Here is a 17,585-nt window from a genome sequence, read left to right as displayed (position 1 = left end):
ATGACAAGCTGCTGATCAGGACCAGAAATGAGGAGGTGACATGCATCAAACGCTGGGATTAGAGTGCACAACATTTACGTCCTCAAGGTTTGATCTGAGCCCCGTTCCTCGCTAACCTGGTTATTTCAAGATTAACCTGACATCAGTCCAGCTTGTTCTGTTCATAGACTGTAAAAAAAAATGGACGTCATCTTGCTCGGGTCAAAGTGAGGTCACCACAAAAACTGCTCCCCCTGGTGGCTGGCTGCAGTATAGGTCAAAAAAAAAAAAAAAAATCCATCTCCCCAGTCATTCCAGATGGGCTGTGGTCAAACTTTAACAAATTAATACACCTGGTAGAAATGTTTCTCACGTCTGATTGTTGTGGTGATTTGAAGATATCATTTGGCTGCCTTGTATTTAAGTCCCCCCCCAAAAAAATAAATAAATAAAAAAATAGATAAAATCAGATGATGGTGATTTCTGTGATCCACACTGCTCCCTGTTCAGGTAGAACGGGCACGCCTGTTTGGATTCAATCAATGAGACTGATTCAGTGTGATTGAGCCGTGGAGGAATGGACTCAGCAAGTCCTCAATGAATCAGGCTAAAAGGACTTCAGCGTAAATTATTTCAACCACGTTCGAGGATTGGGGCTCAGATCTCAACATGAAGGAGTGAGAGTGTCGTCCCAGTGTAACGTCTCCCAGTGAAGCTTCCACAGAGTCGTGACAGACTACCTGAGAGCTCATGTTACAGGATTTTACATCTGTTTGGTTTCTCCTCTCCAGTGTTCCCGGTGCAGCCCACATTTTTATCAGCTTTTTAAAAAAAGTCTGTATTAATCAGCACCGCTCACCTTGTATGACCCCGACCAGGCGCTGCTGGAGCTTCTCCAGGTGGTGGATGTACTCTGTCTGTGATCGCTCAGGATCCTGAGACGTCTCTCCTGACAGCCCCGAGCCCAGACTGCTGCTGGAGTACGACCTGCGGCGAGGAAAACACCTGCTTCAGATCTTTACTGCACAAACTGAGACAGACAGGTGAGCGCTGAGGTGTGTTTTTTACCTGTTGTGTAACCTGAAAGGTGATTTGGAGGGTGGGATGAGGGCGGACACAGGGTCTCTGTTTGACTGCGAGTCTGAGTTCAGCCTCAGCTGCTGCTGCTTTAAAACTTCAGCTTTGGCTCCTGTCAGGGACAATCACGTTTAACCACAAACGCTCAAACTGAGAGCAGGTTTTCTGATCCCTGAGCAGGTGTGAGCTCACCTGAAGCGTGCCCGTTGACGGCTCCATGTGTGGACAGCCTCCTGATGTCTCTGTTCCACTTCCTGGTCAGGAACCTCATCCTGAAAACAGAGAGTCAGATTTCTGTCACACACACACTCAAAGCTGAGGAGATTAACTCTGCAGTGTTTGTGTATTTCACCTGCAGACGGCTACGACGGCTCGCACGGCGGCTCTGAACCGTCCCAGAGGTCTGCGCTGGGCGGCGAGATGAGGCGACGGCCGCGCCCCCATACGTGCGATCAGACACAGCGTGGCCTGCTCGCACTCCTGGAAACCTCCCAGCAGGAGCAGCAGGTAACGCTTCTGATACACCAGAGCCTTCCTGAAGCTCTCAGCGCGCAGGTAACGCTCGTACAGACGCTGCACCTGGGACAGGAAGCAAGGAGGTGATACACGTGCAAGATTTCAAAATAAAAGCCTGTGTGTGTGTGTGTGCGTGTGTTTCACTGACCTTGCTGTTGTTAATGCCATCACTGACAGGTCTGTTCTCCGTTTCCGTGGCGACCTTGGTGAGCTGGTTCTCTGTGCGCCTGAGCTCCCGCTCCACGCAGGTGAGTCTGTGTTTGAGAGACGTTTTCTCCTGACTCAGCGACATCACGCGCTCCGTCAGCTCTGAGTTCTCCTCCAACAACTTTTCCAGAAGCTTTGGTGAAGGCGACACGGACGGACTCTACGTCAGGAAACAAAACATCAGCTGTGTGAAGGAGGAAGATGCAGACAGAAGACGCTAAAAGATGATTTATAAACCTTACCTGCGTGGATTGGTGTATGCTGGTTGTCTGAGCGCCGTTTCGTGACGATGAGGCCTTGTGTTGCTGCCCTGCTGTTCGTCCCGACAGCCTCTGAGCCGCCATCTCCTTCTCCTCCCGCTGCAGCTCGGTCAGCGTGCGCTGCAGCTCCTGCAGACGCTGCTGGTCCTGCTGCCTGAGCAGCTCCAGCTCACACTGAAACAGGGAGACGACACAGAGTTCACGTCTTTGTTGATTCTCCTTCTAACTACGGAGATAAATCAAGGCCAAAAGTTTTGTTAATTTGGAAAAAAAAATTGAAACCAAAAATTTAAAGTTTGATCCTGAATTTGAGAAAAACACTTTTTTCAGTTTTTAATCTTAGATATATTTGGAAGGCAGAGCGATGCCACTTAGAAAAAAAAAAAAAAGTTTTTTTTTGTCTTGAAATAGATCAAATAAACAAAATATAAAGAATATATTTTAAGAAACAATTAAAAAAATAATTTAACAAAAGATATATCTATTTCTATATTTTTATTCTGGGTTTGTTTCTTTGAGGAAAAACTGTACCATAATTGTCAGTGATGAAAAGAGACATTTATTTAAATTTCAACCCCTTTTTTTAAAAAAAAAAACACACGGATAATACTCAATGGCCTCAACAGTTTACAATGCATACCATAAAAAATAACCTGATTAGATGTAAATAAAAGGACGCTGGGGTCAAATTAAGCTTTTATCCATCTATAAATTACAAATCTGGTAGAAATCTCTCATTAACTGACAACGTGCCAGCTTAATAAACATGATTGCTATGTGGCAAGACATAAACAACCAATTAAAAATAATAATTGAGCAACACTATTAATATATGTTATCAAATTAAAGATTTAATAACAAAGAATTTCAAAATTCTTGCAGGTACAATAAATGTCAAAATTTTTTGCAAAATCATTAAATTTTTGCAATTTTTCTTAAATTCCTTTTTTTCAAGTTTTGGCATTTTTTTAAACATTTCAATTTTGAAATTTGAAATCCTGAAATTTAAAAAATTCTTAAAAAAATATTTTCTTAAAAAAAAAACCTTTTAATGTTTTTTTAAAAAATATTTTTGCAATTTCAATAATGTAAATTTAAATTTCAACACTTTTTTTTCAAACAGTTTACAATGCATGCCATAAAAATTAATCCAATTAGCTGTAAATGAAGAGATGCTGGGGTCACATTAAGCTTTTATCCATCTTTAAATTCCATTAAATATTTCTTTTTTTTTACCGTAATCAACCATACCATGAAAAACATGCTTTCCCACTGCTGTATTGGACTCTGAACGCAGCGTAGAGCTGCAAGGATGATCTCCTCACCACTGCTGTGTGGTGTAGTAGAGCTAAATCATGTTGAATTGATTGAAAATAAATCTCTTGTGAGATAATTATATAGATTTATTTGTGTGTTCTGTGATGAAAGAGGAAATTCTGCTGAAAAAAACAAAGTTTTATTGGTGTATGCTAACTGCTAGCATGCCAAAAAAATGATTTGAATGAGAAAAAAAAAATAAAAATGGAAAAAAATAAAAATAAAAAAAGGATAAAATCACCTGAAAAAAAAATGAAATCTAAAAAAACATTTATGGGTAAAAATAAAAAAAAAGTCCCCAAAAAAAATTAAAGAGCTGAATTAAAACTTTTTTTTGGATTGAAAAATAATTTGGTATGCAGATTTTTTGTTTTGGTTCAGTTTTTCAAATTTTAAATATTTTTTTTCCAAGTGAATTTTTTTTAATTGACAAACTTTTGGCCCTGTTTTATCTCCATACTTAACGCAGTTTAAACCCTCAGACGTGGGAGTTTTTAGGAACGCCTCCTCACCAGTTTGCCGTTTGTCTTCTCCTGCCGTCTCTCCCTCTCCAGCTGCTCCTGCCTCCCCTTCCTCCTCTCCTTCTCCCACTGCTCCTCCTTCTCCCTCTCCTTCTCCTTCAGCAGTCGCAGCCTCTCCTTCAGCTCGCTAAGCTCCGCCCCATGGCGTCTGGACTGCTCCCGCTCCTTCTCCAGAGCCCGGCCGGCTTCCTGTTTCTGCTCCCTCAAAGCCTCGATGGCGACGCGATGGCGGGTGGCGGCCTCCTGCTCCCTCTGGAGCTCCTCCTTCCTCTTTCTGTCCTCCTCCTCCCACCTCCTCCTGCTCTGCAGCAGCTCCGCTCTCAGTTTGTCCGTCAGGGCGGCCAGCTCCTCCCCCTGTCGCCGCTCATGCTCGAGCTGGGCGCGCAGGTCAAAGATGAACTTCCTGTCTCTGGCTTCGTCGGCCTGGTGTCTGCGGCTGAGCTCGTCCACCTGCCTGGTGCTCCGCCCCCTCTCCTCATCCAGCCGGCGGTGAGCGTCTGCCAGCTTGGAGTGAACTTCAGTGAGGCGGGTCTCGGCCTCGGCGAGGAGGCGGGTCTTCTCCTGCAGGTTCAGCTCCTGGTGGCGTGCGGCGTTCTGCCGTTCCTCCTCCAGCTCCTTCTGAGTGTCGTCCAGGCGTTTCTCCAGGAGGTCGCTGCGGGACTGCTCGATCTGGAGCTCTCGTCTCAGGTTGCTGCACGCCACCTTCTCCTGCTCCACCTGACCCTTCAGAGCCATGACCTCCGACCTCTGCTGCTCAGAGGAGACGTGCACGGCCTGGGGAGAGGAGAGGGGGGAGAGGGGGGAGAGGGTCACCTTTCAGGGTTTAAAATGGCAGCTTCAGCACTTTCTAAATGTCCCACATGGTTTGAAGAAACAGAAACTTCAGGTAAGACTTTGAACTAGGGCTGCAACCAGGAATCAATAAAAATGGATTAGTCAAAGCGTCAACAACGTTTTTGTGTAATCGGTGCGCTGTGCTGTGTCGTTACTGTATCACTTTCTCCTCTGTTTTTTTGTCTATTTCCTTTTTGTCAGATTATTTAGCCGTTGGAAACAAGCTGAAGGTGCGTTACCGCTACGAAAATAATCGTTAGTTGCAGCCCTACTGACACCCCGCGTGGTGCGCTCCTCCTCTCACCTCTCTCCTTTCCTCCTCCTCTCGCTCCTTTCGCAGACTCAGCGCTCTCTCCTGCTCCAGTTGCTGCTGAAGCTCCTGAACTCGGCTCTGCTCCCTCCTCAGAGCTTCCTCGCCCTCTTCCACAGCCAGCCTGAGGAAAAGCACGGGTTTTAAACTTGTTTTCACAGATTAAAGTTTGAGAAAAGTCTGAGGAAGGGTGGAGCAGAAATATAAAGCACCTCAGCGACTGTATTTTGTTCTTCTGCTCCTGCTGAGACTCGTGAGCACACGTCAGCTGTTTCTGGCTCTCCTCGAGCTCCGCCCTCAGCTGATAATCCACCTGAACGTCGGCGTGAAGCTGACCCCTGTGCCAGTCATCGTCGGTCTGTGGGAGAAAGAAGGAGGAGGTCAGCAGGAGGACCAGACCCAGCTGCAGGTTTCTGTATCAGACACAGAAACGTACGTGTTGCGTTTGTCTCTGAGCCATCCTGCACAGCAGCTCCCTGAGAGCGATCACCGTCTCCTGGAGCGCCCTCTTCTCCTGCTGCCAGCTCATGGGAGGGTTGGAGGACGGTTTGTCCTGGTGCTCCAGTCGGGTGGAGTGTTCCTCAGAGTAGTGCTGCGTCTGGCTCAAAGAGAAGGCCTTGAAGTCTCCACCGTGAGGCTGGTGTGACGACGAGCCCCGGCGCTGGGACAACGTGAGGATCCTGCAGCTTTCCTGGTACACCTTCTTCAGCAGAGCCTGAGGAGAAATCCACAAAGATCAGTGAGAGGTGTTACACTATGAGCAAATAAAAAATAATAATAATAATACAAAGGATAAAAAAATAAAAATTAATAAATAAATAAAATAAAATGAAAAAAAAAAATAATAATAATAATAAAAATATATCTTAAAAATGTATAAATATATATTTTTAAAAAAATAAATTGCAAATATTCTATGAGCACATAAAAAATAAATAATAAAAAAGATTTAAAAAATAAAGATAAATAAATAAATTAAATGATAAATAATAAAAAAGAAAAAAATAATTACCTTAAAAAACAAATATACATATATATATATTTTAAAAAATATGTTGCAAATATTCTATGAGCACATAAAAATAAAAAAATATATATATTTTTAAAAATTTAAAAAATAAATAAATAATTAAATAAAATGAAATGATAAATAATAAAAAAATCTTAAAAAAAAAAATCTTAAAAAAAATATATATCTTAAAATATATATATATTCAAATATATTGCAAATATTTAATGAGCACATAAAAAAATAATGAAAAAGTTAAACAAAAAATTAAAAAATAAATAAAATAAAATATTAAGTAATAATACAAAAATAAATAAATCAATAATTTTCAAAAAAAAAAAAAAAAAAAAAAAAAAACTATGAGCACAGGAGCTGCTTCATAGTGTGAAGGAAACAGACCTGGAGCTCAGGTGACAGCAGGTCGTCGCTGTAGCTCATGCTCCCCGCGGCGCTGTCTGTGTTCGCTGTGGGGTTGATTCCTCTGTGGCGGAGATACTCCACGAACTGAGCGTCCAGACGCTCGGTCTGCTCCAGCTCCACCCTGAGCCGAGCTCCCAGCTCTGAACTCACGTCTGAAACAAACACAGAAGAAGTCAGACGGTGGGACCAGAAAAACATTTCCACCGGTTGCACCAAAACAAATAAATGAGAGAGTATTCATGTCTTCTTTAAGAGTTGCTGGATTTCTGGTTGCATGGGTAATATGGAGGTTTTTAGACATCGTTTAAACAGGATGAAGTTGACAGACTTGGTGTGACGACTCACTGACCGTGATGTTTCTGTGTGTGTGTGTTGATACGTACTGCTGCCGTATCCATCACTGGCCCACTCTGGGGCCGACAGGGAGGAGGTGGATCCAAGAGGAGATGGAGGCGTCGTCAGGTCAAGGCCTTCAAACTCACGTGCCTGAGAAAACGTGATGACAGAGAAATGAAAACACAAATAAACCCCACAAACTCTCTGAAAGGCCTGAGCGCAGGTTAGTGTTGAATGGTTTACTTTGTCCGTGTCCACTGAGTCCATCATGGAGAAGTTGTCCGACATGGAGCCTGGCGAGCGGGTGCTCTGTGAGGCCGGCTCTGGCGTGATCGTCCTGGAGTGCGGCGGCTCCATCTCCACCCTGGGAGAGGTCTTGATGTGGGGGATATCCAGGCCGGTGCTGTTCAGAGCGCTGAGCTCCGACAGGCGGGAGCAGAGCGCGGAGGCGTGGAAGCGCTCGGGGAGTCTGTCCTCAGAGCACTCGAGTCTCCTCAAGATCTCCGGGGAGCTGAAGGAGACTTCATCACGGGAGACGCTCACTCCGTCCTCGAAAGCTCTGTGAGAAATATCTGAGAGGAGCGGAAAAGGAACAGTCATACAGAGAAGTGCTTCCTTTAGGAGAGTGAGCAGATTGAGAGAGTTTCTTTAAAACTTCACACAGAGTAAAGTGAAGCTGCATGCCTGCTGAAAACTGAGATGTCTCAAGTCCTTCATCATTTGAAAACTGCTTGTGAGACAACTAAAAGATGGAGCTATAAGTCCACAAAGTCTAGACCAAGGGTGTTCCTTGCAGCTTTAAAAAATAATAATAACTGAAATCAATGTTTATTTTTCTTCCAGAGGGTATTAATGATTAAAGACACTGACACTAAATAAAATCCTGTGTTAACATTTAGTTGAACTAAATCTTCATCCCATCTGTCAATAAAGCCTGCCACCGCTCTACTTCACCTCCTACAACATCAACAGCCCACCAACTTTCCATGCACCTGTGGCTAACCTCAAGTTTTACAGCCCTGGGAAGATAACTAAATCTACAAAAAGACTAATCTGGAAGAAAATACAGATTTTAATTCTGTGTGGATGGATTCATTTCACTGACAACGTGCCAGCTCAATATACATGTTCCATCTGGGTGATTTTTGAGAGTTTTAAAAATTTCATTTTTTTTCTATTTCAAAATGAATTGAAAATTTTTGCAATTTTTTTAAACACTTCAACTTTAAAATTTCATTTTTTAAAACATTTTGCAATAATTGTATTTTTTAATTTCAATTTTTTTGTTTTTTTTTTTTAAATTTTTTTGATTTTTAAAAATGTCCTTTATAATTACATTTTTTTTTATTTTAACATTTTTTTTAAATTTCAAACTTTTAATAAACTTTTGCAATTTTTTTTAAAAAATGACAGTTTTTCAATTTCAAAGATTTTTTTTTAAATTTCTGCAATTTTTTTTTTTTTTTTACATTTTCAAAATTTAAGGAATTTTAAAAAAATTCTTGCTTTAAATAACATTTTTTTTAACTTTTACATTTTAAATAAGAATCTTTTTTTTTAATTCATTTTTTTTTAAATTGCAATTTAAAAAAATGTCTTTTTTTACATTTCATTTTTTTCTAACTTTTGCCATTTTTTTTTACATTTTTCAAAATATTTGCAATTACAAAAAACTTTTTTTAAATTTATTTTTTTAGTTACATTTAAAAAAAAAAAAAAAATTTATTTCAATTTTTTTTTATATTTTTGCAATTCTAAAAAAATTCCTTTTTTTTACATTTCAAAATGTTTTAACCTTTTTTAAAAGTTAAAACATCATATCTAGAACCCCATAAGTTCAAAAAACTTCTTGTTTTGATAAAAATTCACTAGATTTTAACTATGTATAGAATGTTATCCACTTTTTTGTCTTTATTGTGAAGATAAAGTAGATTTTGTTTCTCCTGAATGACTTTAATCCAGGTGAGCTGAGGAAAAATGACTTTTACAAAAGTAAAAGTTGCAGACTCCTGTTGAAAATGTCTTAAGTTGTTTTTTAGAGCAAAAGGTGAATGAAACACTCAAAAAGCAGTTGAGGTTCCTTCCGTGACTGATTACCTGAATAAAAATAGAGATGAAATGTGATCAGATGATTTTAATTCCTGGTAAATAATGGATGGAGGAGGCCTAATAAACGCTCCACGCTGAAATATCTCAGTCAGAATAAATCTGAAGGTTGAAGCTGAGCTGAAGGACTGTGTGTGAAACAGTGAGAGCAGGGAACATGTGACCGTGTATCTACCTTTCTGAGGGTATCCTTGTCGGTGAGGTCGTGTCTGCTGCTGCTGACAGATCTGTCTGAGTTGCTGTAATTCTCTTTGCTGATAGGCCAGTTCCTCTTCCTGCACAGCCAGGTCCTCCTGCAGACGTCGGAGCTCCGCCTTCAGCTGCCCGTTGTCTGACTCCAGATTGATGAGGGCTCTGTCTTTGGTCTGACGGTCAGAAATGAGCAGCAATTAACACTGGCAGACAAACTTAAATGTTCTGTTTATTTTTCTTAAATCAGATCCTCTCACCTGTCCTTCCACGTGCAGTTTCTCAGCTCTCTCCGTGCTGGTGCTCAGCCCTTGTTTGGCTGCGGTCAGCTCCGTCCTCAGAGCCTGATGCTCGCTCCTCAGCCTGGTGAGCTCAGCCTCCTTTTGTCTCAGGGCGGCGTCTGCTTTGGCCAGGGTCACCTCGGCGTGGGTCTGACACACAGAGACAAACACAGAGTCAACACAGTGACCCAAACCCTGCAGTGCACAAAAACTCAATCTGCTGCTTTTAGAGGAAGAAATCTGCCTGAATCTGATGAGAGAGCAGATTTTAACCGCAGATTAACCACAGCCACATGCATGAAGGTCATTAGTCTAAGCTGCTTTAACCTCTTTGAGCCCAGCTACATTTGCTAAAAGACAAAAACAAGAACTTGAGTTTTTCAGAGTGCAGAGACGTGCAGCTCCCAACAGAGAGATTACAGCCCCGTGTTTACACCAGAGCAACCACTTCACCTCCGCACCACTTCCTGTCCAGATGAAGCCAAAAGATTTGACGAATAAAAATCATCAGAGCTTTAAAACCAGCAGCTAACACAGATCCTCTTCCTTCTTCCTCACTTTAACGTAACTTCCCCCTGTGTTAGTCAGAGTCTGCTGTCTCAGGAGTGACGTGTTACCGCCGTTAACTACAACCAGATGTGCTTCTGCCTGCAGCCAGCCACACACACACACACACACACACACACACACACAGCGGCAAGTTGTTTCCTGCCTGTTACACGGGGCCTGCTCAAACTACATCTAAATTGTCAGAAAACACTTCAGGAAGGGATTTGTTCCACTTTTCTGATCGTTTATAGAGCTGCAAGGGGATTTTTTCTGTGTTTGTAATGAAAAAGCAGCAAAATCTGATTTAACAAGTCTCAGCCAATCAGGGTGGAGTATTTTACCACAGCTGGGGAAAAGATTTACTTCAGTCAGGATCACTTTCTTTAAGAGAAATGATTATTTACACACACTATGTTGTTTTTGGTGTCTGCCCGAGGCAGGCAGAGCAGCAGCAAAGAGAGGTAGAGAGCAAAGCGAGCAACAGCGAGGATACATACAACCCTGGTAAAATCAGACACAGTGTAAAGGAGAAGCCGGGGTGGGAAGACAACGTGCCAGCTTAACATATATGATTGATATGTGACAAGACATTAGCGAACAACTAGAAATGATGAGATAAGCGAAACTATCAATTTATGTAAAAAAATTCAAGAATTCTTTCAAAGATTTCAACATTTTTGCGACTTTTAAAAATGTCATTTTTTTCAATTTCAAAGGATATTAAAAGGTTGCAAATTTTTAAACATCTCAATTTTTAAATCTTAAAATCTTGTATTTTTTGCAATTCCTATTTTTTTTATTTCAGTTTTTTTTACTTTTTGCAATTCATATTTTATTTTTCATTATTTTTTTCATTTTTGCAATTTTTTCATAAATTTCTTTTTTTAAATTACTTTGTTAAATTTTTCATAAATTTTCTTTCAATGTGATTTTTTTTTTATTTTTAGATTTTTTTTTATTTCAATTTTTTTCAATTTTCGAAATTTTTTTTTTTTTTTTTTACTTTTTTAATTTATGAAAATTTTGAAAAATTCTTTTTTTAATTACATTTTTAATTTTTCAATTTTTTTATATAATGTAAAAATTACAATACATAAATGTTATAACCTCAAACCTCAGAGATGTTTGAAGTTATTATGTCTGACACTAGCCAGCACCTACTTCTGAGCCTCCTGCTAACCGCTCTCCCTAAAAACTTCTTTTTAAGATGTCAACATTTTTGCAACTTTTTGAAATTTCATTTTTTAATTTCAAAGGATATTAAAAGGTTTGCAAATTTTTAAACATCTCAATTTTTAAATTTTAAAATCTTGTATTTTATGCAATTTCTATTTTTTTATTTCATTTTTTTTTACTTTTTCCAATTTTCATTTTAAGTTCATTACAATATTTTATTAATTTTTGCAATTCTTTAGTACATGTTTTAAAAATTCCTTTTTTATTAATTTTTTTTTTACATTTTGATAATATTTTTTCAATTTGATTTCTTCTTCAATTTTTTAATTTTTTTTATTTAAAATTTTTGTTAAAATTTTCACTTTTTTTTTTTTTTTTTACTTTTTTTAATTTTTGAAAATTTAAAAAAATTCTTTTTTAAATTACAATTTTTACTTTTTTTTTTTACATTTTTATATATAATGTAAATCCATTTTATAAATTTAATAACCTCAAACCTCAAAGATGTTTGAGGTTATTATGTCTGACACTCACCAGAACCTTCTTCTGAGCCTCCTCCTGGCCGCTCTCCCTCTCGTTGAGCTGGAGCGTCAGGTTCTGGATGCAGGCCCTCATTGATGCCACCTCCTGCTTTAGCCTCTCAGCCTCCTCCTGAAGCTGCGCCTCCCGTCTCCTCAGCACCTCCCGCTCTGCAGAGAGCTCCTCGGTCACAGCCTCCAGAGCTTCAACCTTTGCTCTCTCCTCAGCGAGCAGCTCCTCCACCTCCGCTTGCACCTCCTGGACCTTCCTCTCCAGAGTCCGGCTGGATTCTTGGAGGGTTTCTGTTTCTGTTTTCAACTCCTTGTTCTTGGCTCTGAGAGCTGCGAGTTCACTCCTGCTCTCCTCCTCTTTCTCCTGGAGCTGTGCGTTCCTCTCCTCCATCTCTGCAGCTTCAGTTTGATGGCGACTCCTCTCCTCCTCCATCTGAGCTCTGAGGTCTTCCAGCTCAGCCTCCTTAGCATTGAGGACCTCCTTGAGGCCATCGCTCCTCTCCCGCTCAGCTTGGAGCCTCCTCCCAAACTCCTCTCCGTGACCTCTGAACTCCTCCTCCTGAGTGAGCAGCAGCCGCTCCAGCCCGTCTTTCTCTGCCGCGGCGGTGTCCAGCTGGCTCTGAAGCGCTTTGAGGCGAGATCGGAGCGGACGTGAGGATTTCGGCTGAGTCAGACTGAGCTCCTGCTTCAAGCTGCTCGGCGCTCCCCTCCTCTCGCGCTCCTGGACCGGGTGGTGGCGAGGCTCGGGGCTGGGAGCAGGCGAGGGGTTGATGCTGTCTCCGTCCTGGGAGTCGCTGACTTCGTGCACGTTGGGACCCAGAGTGGCGAGTTCTGCCTGCAGCGTGCTGATGACCTCGTGGAGGCGCTCCTCTTCTTCCTGTTTGTTCTCGCGCACTCTGACGACCTCAGACTGAAGGTGCTCGACCTGCGAGCGTAGATCCTCCAGCTCCGCCTCCAAAACCTTAAAGTGAGACACATTAACATGAGAATCTGTCAGAGAAGCTTCATAACGACCCGTCTAACCTCTCTGAAGTCAAACTCTCACCTTGCTGTCCCTGGCGCTCTCCAGCTCCTGCTCCAGCCTCTGGATCTCATGGCTGAGGTGGTCGATCTCCTGATTTTTCTCCTGGAGTAACGCAGACGATAAATCCTCCTCCTCCTCTGTTTCCTCCACCTCGCTTCTCTCATCGCGCTCCTCCTTCAGGATGGTGAGAGCAGACACTTGTTCCTGCAGGTAAAGAGAACGCACCTTTTATAATCAACACAGTCTGAAGATAAAGACCTTTAAAGAGCAGAACGGATGCTGGTCAATTCATCCACTCCAATGAGACGCTGCTGAAGAAAGAGTACGTACACATTTCCTGACTTCCTACAGCTGTCCCAACAAATAACAGGTATAAAAACAAAAATACAGAAGTTAATCTGGTTTTATATTTTTTGGAGACAACACTGACGTTTAAGAGGCTGAGCTGACAGACACTGATTGTGGTTAGTACAATAATTATTGACAATTATCACAAAAGACTCAATTAAAAATAAAAAAACACTGAATTATTACTTTAAAAAGACAAAAAAAAGTATAAAAATATTTTAAAAAATGTGAATACATCAATAAATGCCTCAGTGTCTTAAATCAATTATTAAAGACACTGACACTAAGTAAAATCAAGATTTAATATTGGGTCAAACTAAATATGTATCACACTTGTAAATAAAAGGGATTAATATTTTTTTTAGATTTCTACAATTCATATTTTTTTGACATTTTTTTCTTATTTAGAATTTTTTTTTGAAGATTTTGCAAATTTTTAAAATTATCTATACATTTCAAAAAAATTTTGAATGTCTGCAAATCATTTAAATTCCATTTTTGGAAAATTAAGCAAATTTTTGTAACAAATTTTTTATCTTTGCAAATTTGTAAAATTTTAACATTTTTTGCAATTTTTTTTCTTTGTTTTTTTTTTTAAACTTTGCAACTTATTGAAATATCAGATTTTGCAAATTTATGACATTACAAATTTTTAAATATTTTAAAATTTAATGAAAATGAAAAACTAAGACTTTACATTAACACTTTTACAAACACAAAAAAATTCTTTTAGACATTTATTCATTAGATTCTCACCATATACAAAATTTTATTAATTTTTTTGTCTTTATTGTGAAGATAAAGTAGATTTTGTGGCTCCTGAATGACTTTAATCCAGCTGAGCTGAGGCTAAATGACTCCTATGGGAGTAAAGGTTGTAGACCTCTGCTCTAAAGGAAGAGTTTTACAAAAAAAACTAACGCTGAACACCAGATCAGTCCATTTGTCAACATGAGGTCAGGACAGTAATTGTTTCTTATGGACCCTGAGGGAAAAACTCAGTCTAATACAGAGACAGAGATGACCGTTTCTAAGAGGTGACAGCTTGTAAGAAAACTCACTTTTAAAGCATCGATCTGTTCCTGTAGCGCCTTCACATGAGCTGCGTTCTGATTGGTCAGCAGCTCCAGCTGTAGCGTCAGATGTTTCAGCTCCACCTCTTTGATGTTCAGGTTGCTCTGCACGGCCTCCAGCTGACCCAGCAGGATCTCCACCTGCAGGTGAAACCATTGGAGAGTAAACCTAGTGTTTCTGCAGAGTCAGAATGATCTAAACATGCAGTTACACTTTGGATCCAGGAGGGGGCAGTGCAGTCTAAAGCATTTATTTACTCCTAGAGGCAGTTTGGTGTTGTACCTCCTGCTCTTTGCTCTGCAGGCTCTGCTGAGCCGTGTCCAGCGCGTCCCTCAGCTCCTGCGTGGAGTCACGCGTGTGATCGTGGTGGTAGTGCCGCGTCTCGTCCAGTCTGGTCTGAAGAGCGGAGATCTGGAGCCTGTTGTTGAGCTGCTGCTGCTCCAGGACCTGCTTATCCTGAGCAGAGAGAGCACAGACACGTCAGCTCTGAAGCTCTCAGGCTCCACACGGAGGAGTGTGAGGTGCGTTTCCTCACCTGTGTCAGCTCCTGCTCCCTCAGCTTGGCGCGGTGCAGCTCCTGCTCCAGGTGACTGACACACCTGTTGCTCTCCGCGCTGCTCAGCAGGGCTTGCTCCAGCTCGCGGATTCGTCCGGCCAGCTTGTCGATCTCCTCGTTGCGCTCTGTGAGGTCCCTCTGAGCCTGCTGATTGGCTGCGAGCAAAGCGGCGTGGTCCTCTGTCTTATCTTTGATCATAACCTGCAGACTCTCCACCTGCAGAGACAAAGACGAGGACATGTGATTGGATGTTTCCAAAGTGTCAGACGCAAGAAAGAGATTTCAGGATGGAAAACTAGATGATTTGAAGAGAAAGAAGCTGGATCTGCAGCCGCCAGCACTAAATGTAAAAGTTAAGCCATTCCAGAGAGCGGTGACGCAGAGATGAGAGACAGATGAAGTGCAAAACAGAAGCGGATGATGTTAAGAAACAGGCAGTGATACGACGAGCTGAGGATGAATCTATGGATGAAAGCGCAGGAATAACGATGAATGATGCACACCATGCACGAGAGTCAGAGCAGCTTAGAGACGGATGCTAGTTAGAGTCCATACCTGCTGAACCAAGTCCTCAAACTACAGCAATCCATTCAGCACGGGGATAAACACATGGCAGAGGTCAGGCTCAAACAAACAATGCTTTCAACCTTTTCATGAATCGTTAACATTTCAACAACACGTCAAAAAGCGCAGACGCTGCAGACGCTGCAGACGAATGCAGACTCACCCTGTGTCCTTTGGGGTCCACGCTGGCGGTCTGTCTGAGCTGCGCCTCCAGCCTCCTGATCTCCTGCTGGAACTCGTCCCGCTCGTGTTCACGCTCCACGGCCTGCTCCTGTATCCACAGCAGAGAGTGACCACGGAAACATGAAGATATTCACTCTGACGGCCTCAGAGGAGGAGGAGGAAACCAGCAATTACAGCAATTTCAGCGACAGATGGAAGAAGAGCTGAGATGGTTCAATCTGTGCTTTTCTGCTTCATATTCTATTTGTTTTTATACTTAGAATGATCTAAATTCATTAATTAGCAAGCTTACGCTCTGAAGAAATCTTAAATATTTAAGAAATAAAAAATTGGTGCATTATTTTTGTCAACTGTGTTTTTTTTAAGTTGTCTTTTTGTTAGGAAAAGCACAGTTTATTCCAAATTTCACACAACTTTCAGTATCCATCAGACTTTCTATCAAAGGTTTTTGTCCTTTTTTAAAAAATTTATTTTATTTTTTAGAATACATGTTTGTGTTTATAATTTTCAGTATTATTTGTTCAAAATATTAAAACATAATACAGCTGTTTTAAAAACTATTTTAATAATTCATATGGATAAAATAATTCACTTTGTGTGTGTCTGAGAAATCTGCATCAACTGTGTTGCTCATTGAATAATCCCTATAAATCAGCTCCAAAGTCACATGACCCCAATCAGCTGAGGTCCCATCCTTTTTGGTGTGAACCTTGAAGAAAGTGTGTCATGTTTCAGCTCCTCCTCATCAATATTTCATCAGAATGATTGTCTGTATTGTTGAAATCTGGTGAAAAATTATCCAATCAATAAGTTTTCTGAATTTGTAAAATTGTATATGTGATGATTTTTTTTTTTATAAATTTAAATTTAAATCTTAATAAAATAAGAACAACATTTAAACATTTTAAAATAAATAAATAAATAAAAATCATTCCAAAAATTAAAGGATGTTGATAAATTTGTAAAAATTCTAAGAAATAAGCTAAATTTAAAAACTTGCAAAATTTCAAAATAACAACTATAGTAATAGTAAAATATCTTGATTTTCTAGATAAATATAAAATGGAAAAATCGAATTTTTTTTTAAAAGAATACTTGAATTTGATGGAAAAAAAACTATGAATCCCTAAAAGACAGCAATGGTTTGCTCCAAAGTCACATGACCCCAATCAGCTGAGGTCCCATCCTTTTTGGCGGGAACCTTGAAGAAAGTGTGTCATGTTTCAGCTCCTCCTCATCAGTATTTCATCAGAATGATTGTCTGTACATGGGGCGCGTTAACTGTTCATCAACTGTGTTACCAACATTTTCTGCTCTTCTTACTATAGATGTTATAAAGAGCAAACTGTGAAGAAAAGGAGCAGAAATATGAGCTTATGGAGGTCAGGTGGTGGCAGGTTCAAGGGACAAAACATGGAGGAAATGTCGACTGTGTTAGCGTCACTACATGTAGAGTTGTAGAGACAGGTTTCTCTCTTCTATCATTATAACTCTTTCAAATTTTGTCTAAACCAATGGTTTCCAAAGTGTTAGGTGCGCCTCCCCTGGGGGGCGCCAAAGAGTTCCAGGGGAGGCGTAAGAAAAGGGAAAAAAAACAAAGCACAAAAAATATTAATAATTAAAAGCAGCTCTGTGTATGATCTGTAATTTAACGATTTTTGAATTAATGCATTTTGATTGATCTTTTATCCTTCGTTGCCACAGTGGCCATGCTTTCTCTCTGTTGGCTCACGAGCTGTCATCTCAATTCATTTTAATGTTGGAGGTTCATGTAGTCAATCAATGAACAAATAGGCATTGACCTAGTTTCTTCTTCTTCTTACCCATTTCAACTAAAATTTGGAGGACTGTATTAGGATAGAGTGTTTTAAATAAACATTTATATGTTTTGTTGTTGTTAGAAGTAGTGTTTGTTTTATTAAAATATGGGAGGATGACTTCACGTTCTCTGAAGGGAGGCTCACTGTCTAACACTTTAAAAACCTCTGGTCTAAATTGTAATATAAATGATGAGGGACTTTTCTAAGAAGCGAAGTCTGACAGAGAAATGTTGAATAACTCTAAAGTCAGGATAATATGGATCTATGGTGAAAAAATAGTCACAACGTTTGTGACTCAGATTTCTCTGACACACACAAAATAAATTATCTTTTCTAAATTAATTATTTAAAAAGTTTTTAAAACAGCTCTGTCATGTTTTAATGATTACTTTGAGCAAA

The 17,585-nt window shown here is 40.3% G+C and overlaps 1 protein-coding gene across 1 annotated transcript in view; it reads right to left on the bottom strand.

Annotated features, from left to right (window-relative positions):
• The window catches only part of pcnt (pericentrin), a 57,501-nt gene that overhangs the window by 879 nt on the left and 39,037 nt on the right, over positions 1–17,585 (bottom strand). Inside the window, exons 38-59 of the mRNA XM_074691700.1 lie at positions 15,347–15,454; positions 15,175–15,195; positions 14,599–14,835; positions 14,346–14,519; positions 14,051–14,203; positions 12,663–12,845; positions 11,622–12,578; positions 9,342–9,512; positions 9,068–9,257; positions 7,030–7,358; positions 6,834–6,936; positions 6,430–6,602; positions 5,458–5,736; positions 5,234–5,379; positions 5,016–5,145; positions 3,869–4,651; positions 2,022–2,213; positions 1,721–1,939; positions 1,409–1,635; positions 1,249–1,328; positions 1,048–1,168; positions 839–966 (exon numbers count right to left, since the gene is read on the bottom strand). Of these exons, the coding sequence (XP_074547801.1) occupies positions 839–966; positions 1,048–1,168; positions 1,249–1,328; positions 1,409–1,635; positions 1,721–1,939; positions 2,022–2,213; positions 3,869–4,651; positions 5,016–5,145; positions 5,234–5,379; positions 5,458–5,736; positions 6,430–6,602; positions 6,834–6,936; positions 7,030–7,358; positions 9,068–9,257; positions 9,342–9,512; positions 11,622–12,578; positions 12,663–12,845; positions 14,051–14,203; positions 14,346–14,519; positions 14,599–14,835; positions 15,175–15,195; positions 15,347–15,454 (5,104 nt within the window). The remainder of the gene's footprint in view (positions 1–838; positions 967–1,047; positions 1,169–1,248; positions 1,329–1,408; positions 1,636–1,720; positions 1,940–2,021; positions 2,214–3,868; positions 4,652–5,015; positions 5,146–5,233; positions 5,380–5,457; positions 5,737–6,429; positions 6,603–6,833; positions 6,937–7,029; positions 7,359–9,067; positions 9,258–9,341; positions 9,513–11,621; positions 12,579–12,662; positions 12,846–14,050; positions 14,204–14,345; positions 14,520–14,598; positions 14,836–15,174; positions 15,196–15,346; positions 15,455–17,585) is intronic.

This window comes from Halichoeres trimaculatus, unplaced genomic scaffold (assembly GCF_033239565.1).
Source record: "Halichoeres trimaculatus isolate MK-OKI-2021-1 unplaced genomic scaffold, fHalTri1.1 fHalTri1_scaffold_17, whole genome shotgun sequence".
Lineage (NCBI taxonomy): Eukaryota > Metazoa > Chordata > Actinopteri > Labriformes > Labridae > Halichoeres > Halichoeres trimaculatus.
Note: the sequence above shows the minus strand (reverse complement) of the source record. Positions and strands in the feature narration are given on the sequence as shown.